Below are 16,030 nucleotides of genomic sequence, written 5' to 3' on the forward strand. Positions count from 1 at the left end.
ATATTTTAAATGTAATCAAATTTATTAGAGTTTAAGTATATAAATAATACAAATAACACATAGAATTTAATGTTTTATTGATATACGAAATAAGATATACTATTTCTCTATAACTATACGGTTAATAACAGTTGATGGTATAAAGACGTATCTAGTAAGTCTTTATAAATATTAATGTGTTTCATATTAATACTTGTCAAACTCATGTCCAGACATAATATGTTTGACATACGAAGAATTGTCTTTGATCGGTGTACCTAAATATCGACTCATTTCTATGTTTTTCTTGTTATTATAATCAATTTCGTCGATGTTATTGTCTACAACACTTTCATTTAAAACATTTTCCGATTTATTTGATACTTTTTGATCAGAAGAACTGTCATTAAGGTTTCTGTTTCTCATGTACAAAAATGCTCCCGTTCCACCAACAGCGGTTCCAGCAGCCATTCCAAAATATTTGAATCCTCCCATGAATTTTATCAGTGCAAATACCATGGTTAATTTAGTGAAAAGTTTTCCCTCCAATTGCATACCCTGAATTGAAATGGAACAATAAAAATGAGAAAACATTTAAAATAAATTCTTACTTCTTCCACCCAAAATATGGGATGCATGGCTTTTGGTATGTTTTTGAGAAGTGATATTTTGCCGACTGCATTCACTGGTAAATTAAATTGAAGCCTTTTGCGCGCCTCAACTGGCGTTCCAGTTATCTAAAAAGAAATATTGTAATCCAACGTGACATTGTATAACATTTCTTACTGGTTCAAAGAAAATTAAAATAATATGATCGTTTATCCTGGGATCCAATCCCTGAACTTGTTGTCTATAAATATCTTCTGTATAGAGAAAATGTGGGAGACTTCCATAAATGGGTACACCCATGCATTTAGTCAAATCAAAAAGACCCTTCTTTAAGCAAACTTTAGGGCAATAGCATTTGTCCTCTTCAATTCTGCTCATATCTCCTAAATCTGCATGATACCGTCTTATATCGAGACCTTTATAATCCACATTATCCACGTAATACGCTTTAATACTTCTATAATTAAAAGTTATAATCAAATGAACAATGTAATACGTAACGTAATTATACGTTCAGTGTACCTGCACAAGTCACCAGAAAAAGACCAAATACCTTCCTCCTTAGATAGACCGGGAGGAAAAATCCACCCATCAGTCCCTTTAAATCTGTTACAATATGGCGTGCCCCAAATCGTTAGCTCCTTTTGTCCGTCAAGCTCCATCAACTTGCCCAAGTCTTTCGAGTTTTTAATCCCCTTATGTACTTTAAACCGTTTCTGATTGGTGGCATTTCTCTAAAAATCGTACACAATATTATTTATTATTAAATTGGATACGATTCCTTGCTACTACTTACAGGTCCCAACAAAGAGAATAAATAAACACCCTTTTCATTCGGAACTTTCTTGATACCCGGAATTTGACCCTTAAGCTGTGTACAAACTGCCTTCGATGAAAAATCCTTGCTGTTGCAATAAACTTTTATACCGTCGAATAGTATGTCCTTTACCTTGACAGTCACATACATGGTTGAGGTGTTTTGAAAAATTGCCGGTATGGCTTTGTTAACGACGTTTAATAATGCTGGAGAGTCTCTTATTACTGTGTTTACCATTCCCTGCAACAAAGACGACTTTTTCTTTTAAACAGATTGCTGGACTAGAATATTCTGATTTGCTTACTATTAAAAGCGGATTTAATATCGTAACATAATCCTCGTCGCTCAGGTCTCCGGATTTCTCCTTATTAAAGTAATAAATATCATACTGGGTGTATGTCAAGCTGTCGTCAATGTTGGTGTCTACAACTTCACGCTTCTGCTTCCATAAACTGAAAAGTTTCTTGAGTAAAAATAATTTAAATCTATACAAATTTGTATCTAAAATTGCATTTTTGCAAATTATCAAAAGGCTTAAAACCTATTGTAAAGCTTTTCTTATAAAATTAATTCGATCCGACGTAAATAATATATATATATATATATATATATATATATATATATATATATATATATATATATTAATTTCAGAAAATTACCATTGTGCGTTAATAAAAGACCTTTAGTTATTGGTTCCAGTTATTTATATACATATATCCTTTTTTCTTGTGAATAATTTATTTCAAAATGGTTTTACTGAAAAAGCTAAATTCGTCATCAAATTATTGTGCATTTGATCAATACTCGGAAGCAATAAAATAATACAAACGAAAACTTATTAAAATTATTAATGAGCATATTGTTTGATTTAATATAAAATTACGTGTTATTATATGTGAATTAGGAACATAATAAGATTTATAATTTTTCTTAATCGTGTGTTCCCAAAATTAATGACGATAAAATTATAGAGATTAAAAGAGAATTGGATCCAACTTTAATTATCAACTAAATTAATTTGATTATTATGATTAATGAATGTGGAATTTATACTTACTCATATCGATATGGTCCTACTTCTTTCAGAATTGGTTTGGCACCTTTCATCACTTCATTTGGATTTGACACGTTAAAAAAGTATACTCTAAAATCCATGGCGAACGGAAGAGCTAAGTAAATTCCATATATTTCGTTTCGTTTTCTTAAAGCAGTTTGCTTAAAAAACAACATTTGAATTAATTTATTTAGTTCGTTTAATTCTGACCTAATTTATTCCTAAATTTTTTTATGTTGTTTGAAACGCTTGTTGATCATTATCCAAAAGTAGAATAATAGTTGTTTATTGGTATTTTTCTTTAAATATTTAAAATAAATAATTTAAATAACTTCATTTTTTATGTTAATTGTTATGTTACGTATAATATCAATATACTATTATCTACTTACATCTTTAATCCCAAAATTCAACACTTTATCGAATCCCCAATATCCAAATAATACAGAAAAACACAAAATTCCTCCACCCGCAACTCCCACGGTTTTAGGCTGGAATTTCATGATGCACCTGACAATAAATGAAAGAAAATGAGGAGCTTAACCTAACCCTGAATATTTTGCCATAAAAATGGTCTGTAGTTTAATGGAAAAATAGATTTAATTTGCTGGCAGTGGGGGTAATCATCAAGACAATTTACCCTTTGAAGGTTAATGTCGAACTGGTCATTAATTAGATAGATTGTCATTAGAAACTGCTCTATTTTCGCGTTACTATCATTTTTATGTCGATAAAATTATTTCGAGAACACGACAAACAAACAAATAAACAAACAATTCTTTTCAAGGTATTGTTTTTAATGATATTTAATCACTTTCTGTTTTTCATTAATAATCCAAAGATATTGTTTAATGAACTAGAAAATAAATTTGTTCAGACGACATTTACGTTATTGGTAATGGATGACATAAATAATTAAATTATGTTAATGATCATAAATATTTAAATCCTCTCATAAAAATTATCAGTGCAAATATCATGGTTAAGTCAATTTATTGAAAAGTTTTCCCTTCAATTGCTTACCGTGAATTGAAATGGAACAATAAAAATAAGAAAATTATTTTATTTATATATTTATTCTTAATTATTCCACCAAAAATATGGAGGAATACGTCAAACAAGTAAACAAATAACCATTTTCAGGAAATGGTTTTTAAAGATATTTAATCACTTTTTGTTTTTCATTAATAATCCAAAAGTTTTGTTTAATGTACTATAAAATAAATTCGTTCAGACAACATTTACGTTATTAGTAATGGGTGATATAAATAATGAAATTATATTAATATCTGATACAATTAAGTTGTATTCTTTTATTAATACATAATTTTATACAACATTTTTTTGGGGAGGACAAAGAGGGGGAAAGTCTAAAAAACACTTCTCCGGGCACCGATCCGAAGATCATAACATAATGTCTCATATATGATAAATCATATACAGGGGAAACAGAACGTATATTTGCATATATGGGTTTGCTGAACCAAACGACGTAAGACTGGCAAAGATGTCAGCCCCCTGTCAACTGGGTTCGGAAGAGCAAGGGATGGATTGGATTTGCGGTGTTGGATCCGTTAGCTCTCCACTGTCACTGGTTTGTGGAGCGGTACTGAGCCCCAGGTCCACGACAAGGTGGATCCTTTCTGGGGTTTATACAACTTAACTGTAGCTTAAATATATATATGTCGGAGAGATTATGTGAAATGCAAGTAGTATATATAATAGTTCGGTGGAGTCAACTGAAGTACTAAACAGGGATGGTAGTCGAACCAAGGGTGACGGTAAGGGAAACCTGCGAGTTAAGCCAAGTCAGGGAAGCTGAGTAGAAGCCTTGGCTTGGCTTGGCATATTTTTTAATTTATATGAAATGTACGTATATTAATTATATTAATAATAATAAAAGTGAGCTTTTAACTAATCTGAATCTATAAATTTATTAGTTGCAATCATGTGTCTTAAACTGAACTGAAAGTTATTATTAAAACTTTTTAATTCATATGAAATGAATGTAATTATCATATATACTTTTCGAAATAATGATAATCAATAGTCTTCATATATGAAAATCAAGTTACATACATTAAATGTGAAAAAACAAGTATGAATTTAAATTTTATTTTGGTAATTGAGACGGATTACATAAAATTGTCGATTTAGTTTTAATTGGAGAGTAATGAAATTTAGTAGCAAAGAAAGTATAGGAAGAAGAGACTTATAAATAATTGAAAAATGTAATTTTATCAAAATCTTGATGTTTTAGTTTTAAACATTTTCATTTAACCTCTTTTTATATTTGACAAATTGATCTTTATGTTAAATAAAACTAAAATTGTTTATAATAATAATACATTTTATTCCACTTGAATTATGAACTAACTTTAAACCACGAGATATGCAAAAAATATTAGTGCAAAAGTCTCTAAACACAATAGGAACTAATTAATAAATTAAAATAGTAAGAAAGTAATTCAACTAACATATGTACAATATTTTATCCAACGACCTATCAATATTTTACAAAAATTAGTAAATCTGACACCATAAATACTTCAAACCCTTCATACAATCTATTCTAAGAAACGAAATCTACAACAATCAACTACGTATCACAAAGTTTGAACCATTGTAAACAATATGAGGTTTATCGTCTTAAATTATAACATAAAAGTCTTTTAGAAAAAAACATAGTGTAAATATAATTTTAGAACGAAATGTAATATTTAAAATTTATCAGGATCATTATTGTTCATTCCATGATTAATGTGACCTTCATCTTCCATTGAGAATTTCATATTGTGTATCGTATTTTTAAGAGTGTCGACTGGTTCCACTTTTTGAACAGGCGTAATTTCTCCTTCACCAGTCTTCTTAAAAAATAAATATCCACCTACTCCGATACCTCCGAGTGATCCGATTAGAATAGTCCAGCTAGACAATTTAACAATCTTTTTAATTTTAAAAAAGTCCTTCAGCTGCTTTGTAAAGGTGATGTTCAACTCGACCCCCTAATAATGAACGAGTAAGAAAATATTTGAGAGTTTCTATTCCTTAATGTTATTTACCTCCTCTATCCAGAACAATGGTAGAACAGTAGTTGGTAAATTGCTGAAAAGATCGATTTTATCGTTTACACCAAGAGGGACGTTGAACTGCAATCTTTTCTTGGCATACACTGGGCCACCCGTAGTCTACAATAAATTCAAGTGACAATGGAAGTGATACATTAACATTAGGATTTTTCTTACAGGTTCGAAAAGAATTATGATCTGGTGCTTCTCAGTTTCAGGATTCAGACCTTGTACTCCATCCAAATAAGATTTGTCACAATCAAGAAAATGTGGCAGAGACGCGTAAATTGGAATTCCCGTGCATTTGTAAAGATCCATCAGGCCTTTTTTTAAGCATGTTTCAGGTGTGGTACAATAGCATTTTTCATCAGCATTCTTAGAAGCATCTCCCAAATTCGCAGTATAAAATCTAACTGGAATCCCATCGTAGGTGTCTTTTCTGACATAAAATGCTCCCAAAGATCTGAAAATTGTTGGATAATCTATATTGAATCCAAATCTATTGATAAAGATTTATGGAATTGTCACCTGCACAGATCAGGCGCGAACGAAACCAATCCTTCTTCCTCAGTCAAAAATGGGGGAAATATAGTGCCGTCTGTTCCATGAATTTCGTTGCACTGCTTCGTCGGCCAATTATCTATGACCGGTTTATCGTCGTACTTGACAATTTGTCCTAAACGATGTGAGTCTTTAATTCCTCTGTAAACTAGAAAACGTTTACCAGGCGTCGCGTTTTTCTGAAACATTAGAAACATTAATGAGGTTATTTTTAGATTTAAATTTTCGTCACTTACGGCTCCGAAAATTGAAAAAGCCAAATCCTCATCGTTTATTTGAGGTAATCCAGCTCCTTTTAGTTGAGTACAGATTGCCCGTCCTGCAAAATCTTTTACTCCACACTTGATTGTTACCCCTCCGAACAATATGTTCTTTGCCTTCGCTTTTAAGAAGATTGAAGTTTGATCGCTGAAAATGGATTTAATTGCCTTATTCAACAACGAGAGAGCACCCGGCTTCTGAATGGTTACCGCATTGACCAAACCCTAAAAAACACGTATGTATAATTTGATTTAATGCTTGAGTTTATAAATGAGATGTTTGTTTCAATTTTGTTTCATTTACCACAATAAGAGGATGGGCTACTGTAACCTCCATATCGGGATCAGCACATCCAGGCCAGTGAGCAGGTAAAAAGGTGTCTGTTGTATTGTACATCATCATATCTTCTTCTTCAATGTCATGCACATCAACCTTCTCTTTCCATTCCCTTAAAAGAAATTTATATTTATATTTATGTTTAAGATTGTATGGAAAATTTGTTTAATTTATGTTTACTCGTAACAAAATGGTCCAACTTCTTCAACAATTGGTTTCGCCCCGTTTTGTACCTCCATAGGATTTTTAACGTTAAATAAATATATTTTAAAATCTAATGCGAACGGTACTTTCAAAAACATTCCTCGTATGTCGTTTCCTTCTTTTAAAGCGGTCATCTGTAATTAAAATATTTTTATTTATTTGGTAAAAAATAATAATGGTGTTTGTATTTTGAATAAATAATCATAGTTGTGAATAACGGTAATGGTAATAAAACGTATTATAATTTAGTAGAATTTCCTATGAAATATTCTGTTTGTTAGTTTTTACAAAGAATAAAATGAATGTCATACTTGCATAAAAATCCATTTTATTCCTTGCTGAATATAGATAGTCAGTGGGAAACATCCCAACTGTTTGTAGGATTATTGCCGGGGCTTGAATGTTTATTGAGAGTTTATTATTTATAAGAAATATCATGTCGGTGTAAAAATAAAATATATATATGTTGCGGATAATATTCAAATTTCGCTACTTTATAAATTAGTGACTAAGGATTAGGACTTGTAAAGTAAAAACCTAAAATTTGTTAGATGGTTTATGAATTACTCGAAAGAGTTTTGGCTAAGTGAAATATATAATTTTTGGTGTTATAAAATAACTAATAATTTGGTTTTCAGTTATTTACAAATTTAGTGCTTGTTTAGTTTATAAACGAGATAAAGTTACTAAAAATTATGCTGCATCTTTAACTGTATATGTATAATTAATCCATTCAGTTAATATAAGTTATAATTATATACGAATATGGCTCAGTACTGTACAAGGGTATATAAAAATCACATACTCATACTTTGCCTGTATATAAAAAAATAATTGTATGAAACTTATGATTAAATGAGTAATTACTTAGTAAACTTGAAGTTGTGGTATTAAGTCGAAGATATAAATTTTTAATGATAATTAGAAAAGTTTGGGAATAAAATCGGTCAATTATTGGATAAGTTTGAATTCTATTCATCAATTGTTAATGTTAATTCTTATGAAACAAAAAATCAAAGGGAACCGATTTATAAATCCAATTCGAACTCAAAATAATTAATTAAATAAAAATAAATTTATAAATGAATAACCATTAAGAAATATGTCTTGTTGCTTTTCATTAAGCAAAACAATTTGTGTTAATCTGAAACAAAACTGGGCTAAGTATCTTTATTTGTGTCAATCATAAATCTAATTAGAATTATATTTTTTTATTTTCGTTACATTATCCAGTCAATTATAGTCAGTATAATTATAAATGTAATTTACTCAAAATGTTTAATTAAATTAAATTAAATTAAATTATATTTTTACAATATAAAATTTCTCAATTACTATTTACAATTCTGAACATGAATAGTTATCAGTATTTTATTTATGGTAAACAATTTGTAAACAATATACTCACTTAAGTGATAACTTTTTTAAAGAATTTAAAATATTTTTAATTCTTTTATAGAAAATATTATTTGTCACATAATTGATATGAAATTATTTTAAATAACTAAATGCTAAATAAAATATGGTGCATATCTAGTTTACAATATTGTGCTGAATTGCCTGAAACTTACTTCTTTCACTTTATTCTTAATTACATGCGGAAACATTATAAACCCAACTGTTAAAATAAAGGCGAATGCAGTACCCGAACCGATAAGAACTTTAATTGGTAACCTCATTTTTGATTTATTAAATTTCTGAAAGTTTTTCAAATGTTTTCTGGCGTCGTTAACGAATTGAAAACCTTGATAGGTTCGTTGGGCCCAACGTAACTGAGGTACAACAAAAAATAAGAACTTCTTGACCGTTCTCGGTTGCATCAAACCACCGGACTTATTTTATCAGTTCACTATTTACTCGAGGACTATTAGATGCGAACTGATGATTTAAAGGATTAATATCGCATTTACAGGAAAGTGGTGGGGGTGGACGATTTGTCGTTCACAGACGCTTTTTACATTTTTAGACTATAAATTTTCATAGGATGACGCTTGTTGACTGATTATTCTATCGATGCATCTTTCTAGCTTGTCTATTATTTAAGTAATTACCTCTAATATTAGTTCTGGTTAAGCGATGTCGTGTTCCCTTTGGTCTATTTTAAAAAAAGTGCATACTACAACTATCGTAATCATTATAAATTCGTAGGTAATATATTAGTCTTAATTTCATTTAATGTATACGAATACATATTCATTTTTCATTTTAAATATATATATATATATATATATATATATATATATATAAAAGTCTTCTAACAATTCATTGTTTGTCAATGTTCAATTGTTAACTGTATAATAATGTATTAATGTGTCGAACATTATAAAGTTGTGTGATGAGATGAGCAAAGTTCACTCATTTTTGAAATGTTTTGACAACCTACTTGGCAGTTCGCTACTAAGGCTACCATTTAATTATTATAAATATTGCTTATTTGTATGTTTAACCTGCTTATTTTGTGCCCTTGAAAATAATTACATAATTCCGGGTAATTATACTTGAAATCTGATCGCAGGTGAATCTAATAAATACACATATTTTTTATCATTGACTACCAACAATTTGCATGTCATCTAGAAAAATATTCGTGATGTATTCCTATTTATCGGAAATATCTTTTTATTATTGATATGTGTAGTCAATATGAATACATAAGTGCTCCTGGGGACGCACCGAAAAGGCTGTTCTTTCTATTTTCTTAATGTATGTAATGAATGTAATGAAAATTATCATTTGTTTTATTACTTTATGAGGAATTTTATTAATAATTTCTCTGAATTTGTTGTATTTTTGTTAATAATGAATAATGGTAGTGTTTTGCTTTTGTATATTGATTATCCGGCGAAGATGCTGATAAATACCATACAATTTTTATAGTTTCCTATAATATAATATAAATAAATAAATAAATAAACGGTGTAAAAATTTAACAACGATTTATAATTTATAATGTCCTATGGCATGCCATTTGTTTTTGTAAAATTATCATTGTACGCACATTTCAACAAGTTTATGTATGAATCTATTTCATCAAGGTCCATGTTTCTACGCCAAAATTAAGCCAAGACTGAAGTACGATATGCATAAGTTGAAATTTTGTATTATTGAGCATTGCTTAAGTTCTACCATATTTTTACACTTATACACTTATAATTGAATAATTATATAATTATCAAGCACATTATATTATTGGTAAAAAAAGGACCGTAAAAAGTTGTTGTTGTAGATTATGTCGCTACGGTAGTACATACATCATATTATTTAATTAGTTTTCCTAAGCCTTGTCGAAAACTTGTCAAATCAACAAAACAAAAAAAACTTAAGAATGCCCAGCCATATTTATAAAAAATGGCCGAAACTCCACCGTACTCGATGGACGCGCCTGCGCTGAATGTGCCGTAAAAAGGACTATGATTACCATTGTGGTACCAAACGGTACCGCAGGTAGTATCGTTACCAAGTCAACAAAGTGAACTCATATTAGATAGCTTGTATTGAAACTAGGTAATTCGTTCGAATATATTTAATAATTTTTATTTAACTTTTACTTTTGTATAATAATAATATTTTTACTTTTGTATAATAATATTGTTTGTTTGTTTGTTCAATTAGAAATTGTTAAGTTGTTTATTTACAAATCTGTGCAAAGCAATATGGCAGCCATATGACGTAATGTTTTCGTAAAGTATTATTTACAGAAACGTGGTGCAGTTGAAAGTGTTTCGAATGTGTAGTGCAGTTCACAGTTGACTTACATTGAATTGACGACATTGTTGCACAAAAACAAATATGGCGACCTTAGAACAACTGATGACAATGTTAAAATCAGAGTGCAATGGAAATTTAATTTTATTGTTTTTTATGTCCGTAACCTGCAATTCGATTGAAACATCAGATGTCACATTTCCTAACTATATTTTAAATTTAGCCAAAAGAATGCAGGAGCAAATCATTCGAAATATTTCATCGCACGTCATATCGAAATATCTCGAGTGCGAAGTGCGCAGATATGAAATACAGTCAAACTTCGATAACTCGAGGCAAATTGGTTGACAATGGCTTGCAGGGTCATAAGTTATGTGTAACTTTTACTTGATAACTCGAAATTTGATTACTGGAATATCTTGATAATACGAACTAAATATTTGACACAACGTTCGATAAGTCGAATTTTTGGGGAAACCTCTATTTAAAAAAGTATTTCACCGAGTCATTTATAACATGGTAATTGTTGTAGTTTGCTAGATTGATTTTTGTTAACCTTGATATGTACAACGTTAAACATATAAATTTTATCTATTGATGAATTTTTTAAGGTTATAAAAGAAGTGGAAATGATTCGTGTAAGAAAGATGTAGCTGTGAAGTATGATGTTTCGGCAAGTAATGTACTATTTTAAAAAATAATCAAACAATTATTAATGCAATCGAACCTAATGGCACAAGAGAGAGTTCAAAGAGACTAAAAACCTTTGCATGAAAATATCAACAAATATATAATATCATATTGCAGCTTTTTTGAAAATGAAAATAAAAAATCATTTCGTAAAAAATAACTTTTTTACATTAAAATAAAAACATAATAATAATTATGCATTATATGTTACATATTTTATAGGTATTAAATTAAATTAGTGGTAAATAATGTATGTACTTTACAATCTATTATGTAATATCTAGCTTACATTATAAATAAACATTTATAACTTTCTGGGTATATATTTATTTACCATATAAATTCATGTGAGAGAAATAAAACCAAAATTTAAATTTTATACCACCACACTAATCTTATCTTATATCAATGAAGTTTAAGTTTTAATTAAGCTAAAAAATAAGATTGACATTGAAAAAAATTGTAATTATATATGAAAACACAAATAACATGTTTTTGTACAATTACCAGGTTTTTTATAATAAAACTCTGATGGCATATATTTATTTTAATGGATTTAAAATAGAATTACCACCCTAAGGTCGAGTTTATCTCGGCTGCAAGAAAGGGAAACAATGAATTTACATCATTTTAAAAGTAAATTATCGTCTCTTCTTTATCTTTACCTTTGTTAAATAAATTAAGTTAATTTTTGGAATTAAAAGCAAAAAATCTAATATTATAGAAAGAAATAATTTTTGGAATATATATAAACCTATATTCATTAAAGGATTTCTTTGTTTCTTTAAAATTGTTTTGTAACAGTCAAGAAACGTGCACTAATGCTCCAGAAAGGATAATATGACCTCCTAATACTATTAATTATAAATTTGTTTTAGGATGACACTGGACAATTCTACAGGGTGTGGGCTAAGCTTGAAACATGCCACAATTATTATCGGAATAATTTCCAGCATATTGTCATTTATGTCGATGTGTTTATCATCATCTTACGTCCAGCATCCAACCGAAATAATTGAAATAACAAATTCAACTGAAGTAATAGGAAAAGATGGTATATAATTCACATTAATTTTTTAAATTAATTAATAATGTTTATTGGTCTATATTCTTTTAATATTGTGATTTTAGCACTAAAGACCCTCCTGATTCTGTGTTCAATTATTAGTGGTCTAAAATGCATATTTTCTATTATGATTATATTTGGTGCAGAAACGGTGAGTTAAAATATATTGTATCCGATTCTTTTTTTTGTATGTCTGGTAACTTATTAAGAAACTTACATATCTATTTATGCACTTGAATAAATTGAATATTTTTGTTATATATATATATAATATAAGACAATATTTTAGAATCGTCCAAAGTTGTTGGTACCGTGGTTGATCTACAGTCCCGTTCTGATGATGTTATACATTATTGCCACTGTCACCAGATTAGTTCATCAGAGTACAACTGATACAGCGGAGTTTGTCATTGGCAATTTGATATTTGCATCAGTTTTCAGCTGTAAATATAAATATACTTATTTAAGGTAGATTAGTAATTTTGCTAATAATCTTTAATTTTTAGGTATTGGTGTTTGGATATACTCTATTGTCTATAGGTTGTTTAAATTCCAAAAGAGCCTTAATTTCTAGATCTAACAATCATCAGTTGCTTTAATTCTTGATGCATATAATTTTCTTCTTATTTTTCTACCGTTAAAGTATTAAATTTAAATAAGTGATTAATTATAATTATTAGTACGTCTCTACTTTGTACTATTGTACTTTGTGATATTTATGTATTACATTTTTTCACCCAAAGTATATTGAGAAATGAAATAAAACTAATTAAATTACACAATTGGTTATTTAATCACATTCTTACATAAAACACTGAAGGTTTCTCATTGTAAATGAGACCCCGTATAATATTCGCTTCCAATCGTATTTCCTCTTTTTTCACCATGTACAAAGTATGAACACTAAAAGCTACCATTTTAATCAAAATTGGGTTTGTTTCTTATAATATATAAATACGTACCAATAAGTAACAATGCTATTACGATATAACTTATTGGCAGATATATTTCGGTATGTGCCGTTATCATATATATTCCAGATCCAATCATTGTTACTATAAGTGGAGTTAGTGTTATTATAAATAATATTTTCCATAATTTAAGTATTCCCGGTGATTCCTAAAATTAAACCACGTCACTATATAAACTATAAGCAAATCTCGGTGAATCATTGCATTATACCAATAATATACCAACAATCAGCATTGATGATAAACAAAACTGTAGAAAAAGTAAAACTCCAACTCCTACAATCACATATCGCTGAACTAAAATTAAAATTTACTTATTATACAAGGAAAATTAGGTACACATTTAAAACTTACATTCTGAAATAAATATCTTCAGGTGAGATTCATCATACTGTGTTTCAAAGTGTGGCAAAAGAAAAATAATCAAATCCACAAACGACAGTACAAAATAAACACCCTGCAACAATATTAATATAAATTAAATTAACGAAATTGACAAAATAAAAGCTTACCCATTGTGAAAAAACTGTTAAGTATTTAGTGTTAAGAGGATACAACAGAGGCATATTTTGTTGACATTTTAACAACCAGTATTGTCTATATCAAGAATGGACGATGATTAATGGCACGCTAAATATTCGGAGATAAGATATCATTAATAATGAGAAATGATAAAATTGTTTGTTTTATTGAATACGTCTGATATGACTTAATAATATCATCGACTGAATCATTGTTTATGATGTGCATTGGCCAATTCTTCAGTTTATTGTGAAAATACATAAATACGTACGTACATGTATGTTAGAAATATGTTATTTACTAAACTTGGATGTGGGTACGTGAAAATTAAATATAAAAAATTAATTAAATATTATATTTTAGATTAAACTTTTGTTAAAATAGATAACCAAGTCATATAGATAAATATAAAAACGTTAATTTATTTAAAATTATTTATCTAAGCTTATCAATCAAAATGATTTCTGAATTCTCTGCTTATTTTATTCGTATTACTATTATTAAAATTATGATTGATACTCAAAAATCGCATTTTAATTTTTACAGTATGATCATGCACTTTCGGTACTTGTGTCACTTGAACTTGAGTTCACGGTCTCATCCCTTTCGCTATTTTCCATTGTACGAATCTCCTCTATGATTTTCAGGCCCATGTATGTGAAATAACCCGCAAAACCTATGTAAAATGACTCACAATTTTAGTTTCAGCTATTCTACCGCTTTTATTTATTTACCTGCAAGAATCAGTGACACTCCCACAAGGCTGCAACCGACATAGAGTGTTCCTTCTACAATAATATAAATTCCGGCTGCAAGCATACATCCGACCAAAACAGAATTTGTGCCTAAATTAATTTTAACCCATATATATATAATCCTAACATTTTTCTGTAAAACAAAAAATCATGTAAATTGTATAATCAAATGTACAAATACAGGCGGAAACTAACATGAAATATTCCTAGAATTAATACATTAGAGAGAGTAAATGGAGCAATGAGGAAAACTCCACTTGCCAAAACAATATACTTTTCAACTAAAAAAATAGAAGATTAGTTTAATGATCATAGACATCATTAATAGCACATGCGTACATTGCGAATTGAATGTTTCTTCTTGAGACTCATTATCTGTTAAATGTAGGAGCGATGACAGAAAACATATTAATAGAAGTAGTATAAAATAAACAACCTAAAATTAGTGTTCCGGGTTAAACTGGACTTTTTATTTTTGTGTGTACTTACAGATTGAAAAAAGGCAATTACAACTCTTGCAAAACTAACATGCTCCTTTTTGTTAGCATGCATCTTTGTTCACATTTTAGGCGATATCACTAAATAATAAACTGTGTAATCAATAGGAAATTTATCGATAGTGAAATCTTGACATGTAAGATAAAAATTATTGATTACATTCATTGATCATAATCCCGATAGATATTTTTAAATTTTGATGTAACAATGGTTTAATAAGATGAGTATAATCCATTTAACCCATCCATAAGTGAATTATTATTAATTTTGTTCTACGGATAAAACTAATTGTGACAAAGAACTGCGAAATAGTAGTTGATTTAGAAAAAGTCTTAATAAACGCTGTGCGTCCATTGAATCCACATCCTGCTCGATGCATTCGCGTAACAAACCAGTTTGCCAGCACGCCGAATCAAATTTGCTATTTCCATTGCGACCGCCTGTTTTTGTCACACATTGCGAAAACCTCCAATACTTGTTAGTACGCAGTTAAAGATATTAATATAATCATACCTATTTACTTGAAGAATTGTAATAAAAATGGAAAAAAGTCGCAGCTACATTCTAGTTCAACCTTGTTACCTTGACAGTCCTTTTGCTTCAAATGGGTAAGAAATAGTACACCGTTTCAAGAACGTGTGTTCAATTGCATGTTGCAATTTTGTTTTCGAAATTGGCTGCTTTACATTAACTACCATTACCTCTATTATATTAATTACAACACGTGTTTTTCAATTTAATTATGTAGTTTTTGTTTTAGACTTTTATTAACAAATTGAAATAAGAAAAACCCAGTTGTTTTTTTTTCTATATCTATGGTGTCTAATTATTTAACATAAAGCAAAATTTAATGTTTCATCAAAAGCTGACATTTGAAGAAGACTGTTTCTTTTTTTTGTAAAATTAATTAACATGTGATTCATGTACTCAGTGC

The 16,030-nt window shown here is 29.0% G+C and overlaps 5 protein-coding genes across 6 annotated transcripts; 1 reads left to right on the forward strand and 4 right to left on the reverse strand.

Annotated features, from left to right (window-relative positions):
• Positions 1-66: 66 nt before the first annotated feature.
• Positions 67-2,962, reverse strand: LOC109608895 (sensory neuron membrane protein 1-like). Its single transcript, XM_049969968.1, has 8 exons — positions 2,852-2,962; positions 2,463-2,620; positions 1,710-1,857; positions 1,385-1,645; positions 1,111-1,322; positions 766-1,045; positions 591-716; positions 67-537 (listed from the first exon to the last, which is right to left on the reverse strand). The coding sequence occupies exons 1-8, from the start codon at positions 2,960-2,962 to the stop codon at positions 187-189; spliced, it is 1,647 nt and encodes a 548-aa protein (XP_049825925.1). The 3' UTR covers positions 67-186.
• A 1,826-nt stretch (positions 2,963-4,788) lies between these two features.
• LOC109608900 (sensory neuron membrane protein 1-like) lies at positions 4,789-8,749 on the reverse strand. The gene is made up of 8 exons (XM_020025453.2): positions 8,461-8,749; positions 6,866-7,023; positions 6,653-6,797; positions 6,325-6,573; positions 6,056-6,267; positions 5,705-5,990; positions 5,522-5,647; positions 4,789-5,464 (listed from the first exon to the last, which is right to left on the reverse strand). The coding sequence occupies exons 1-8, from the start codon at positions 8,707-8,709 to the stop codon at positions 5,180-5,182; spliced, it is 1,710 nt and encodes a 569-aa protein (XP_019881012.2). The 5' UTR covers positions 8,710-8,749; the 3' UTR covers positions 4,789-5,179.
• Positions 8,750-10,317: 1,568 nt separating this feature from the next.
• LOC109608918 (uncharacterized) lies at positions 10,318-13,105 on the forward strand. Its single transcript, XM_020025477.2, has 5 exons — positions 10,318-10,393; positions 12,163-12,338; positions 12,416-12,501; positions 12,640-12,793; positions 12,857-13,105. Exons 2-5 carry the CDS (start codon positions 12,164-12,166, stop codon positions 12,922-12,924), a joined length of 483 nt encoding a protein of 160 aa, XP_019881036.1. The 5' UTR covers positions 10,318-10,393; position 12,163; the 3' UTR covers positions 12,925-13,105.
• A 19-nt stretch (positions 13,106-13,124) lies between these two features.
• On the reverse strand, positions 13,125-13,969 carry LOC109608917 (uncharacterized). The gene is made up of 5 exons (XM_020025476.2): positions 13,834-13,969; positions 13,676-13,778; positions 13,533-13,618; positions 13,313-13,469; positions 13,125-13,260 (listed from the first exon to the last, which is right to left on the reverse strand). The coding sequence occupies exons 1-5, from the start codon at positions 13,885-13,887 to the stop codon at positions 13,145-13,147; spliced, it is 516 nt and encodes a 171-aa protein (XP_019881035.2). The 5' UTR covers positions 13,888-13,969; the 3' UTR covers positions 13,125-13,144.
• A 300-nt stretch (positions 13,970-14,269) lies between these two features.
• On the reverse strand, positions 14,270-15,118 carry LOC126266264 (uncharacterized). 2 transcript variants are annotated; one of them, XR_007548699.1, is made up of 4 exons: positions 14,938-15,112; positions 14,794-14,879; positions 14,578-14,731; positions 14,270-14,519 (listed from the first exon to the last, which is right to left on the reverse strand). XR_007548699.1 is itself a non-coding variant. In XM_049969902.1 (4 exons), the coding sequence occupies exons 1-4, from the start codon at positions 14,937-14,939 to the stop codon at positions 14,395-14,397; spliced, it is 375 nt and encodes a 124-aa protein (XP_049825859.1). In that variant the 5' UTR covers positions 14,940-15,118; the 3' UTR covers positions 14,270-14,394. The 2 variants fall into 2 exon arrangements, 1 of the variants encoding a protein (XP_049825859.1); XM_049969902.1 differs by having other exon boundaries at positions 14,930-15,118.
• Between the last annotated feature and the right edge of the window lie 912 nt (positions 15,119-16,030).

Source organism: Aethina tumida, chromosome 7 (assembly GCF_024364675.1).
Source record: "Aethina tumida isolate Nest 87 chromosome 7, icAetTumi1.1, whole genome shotgun sequence".
Lineage (NCBI taxonomy): Eukaryota > Metazoa > Arthropoda > Insecta > Coleoptera > Nitidulidae > Aethina > Aethina tumida.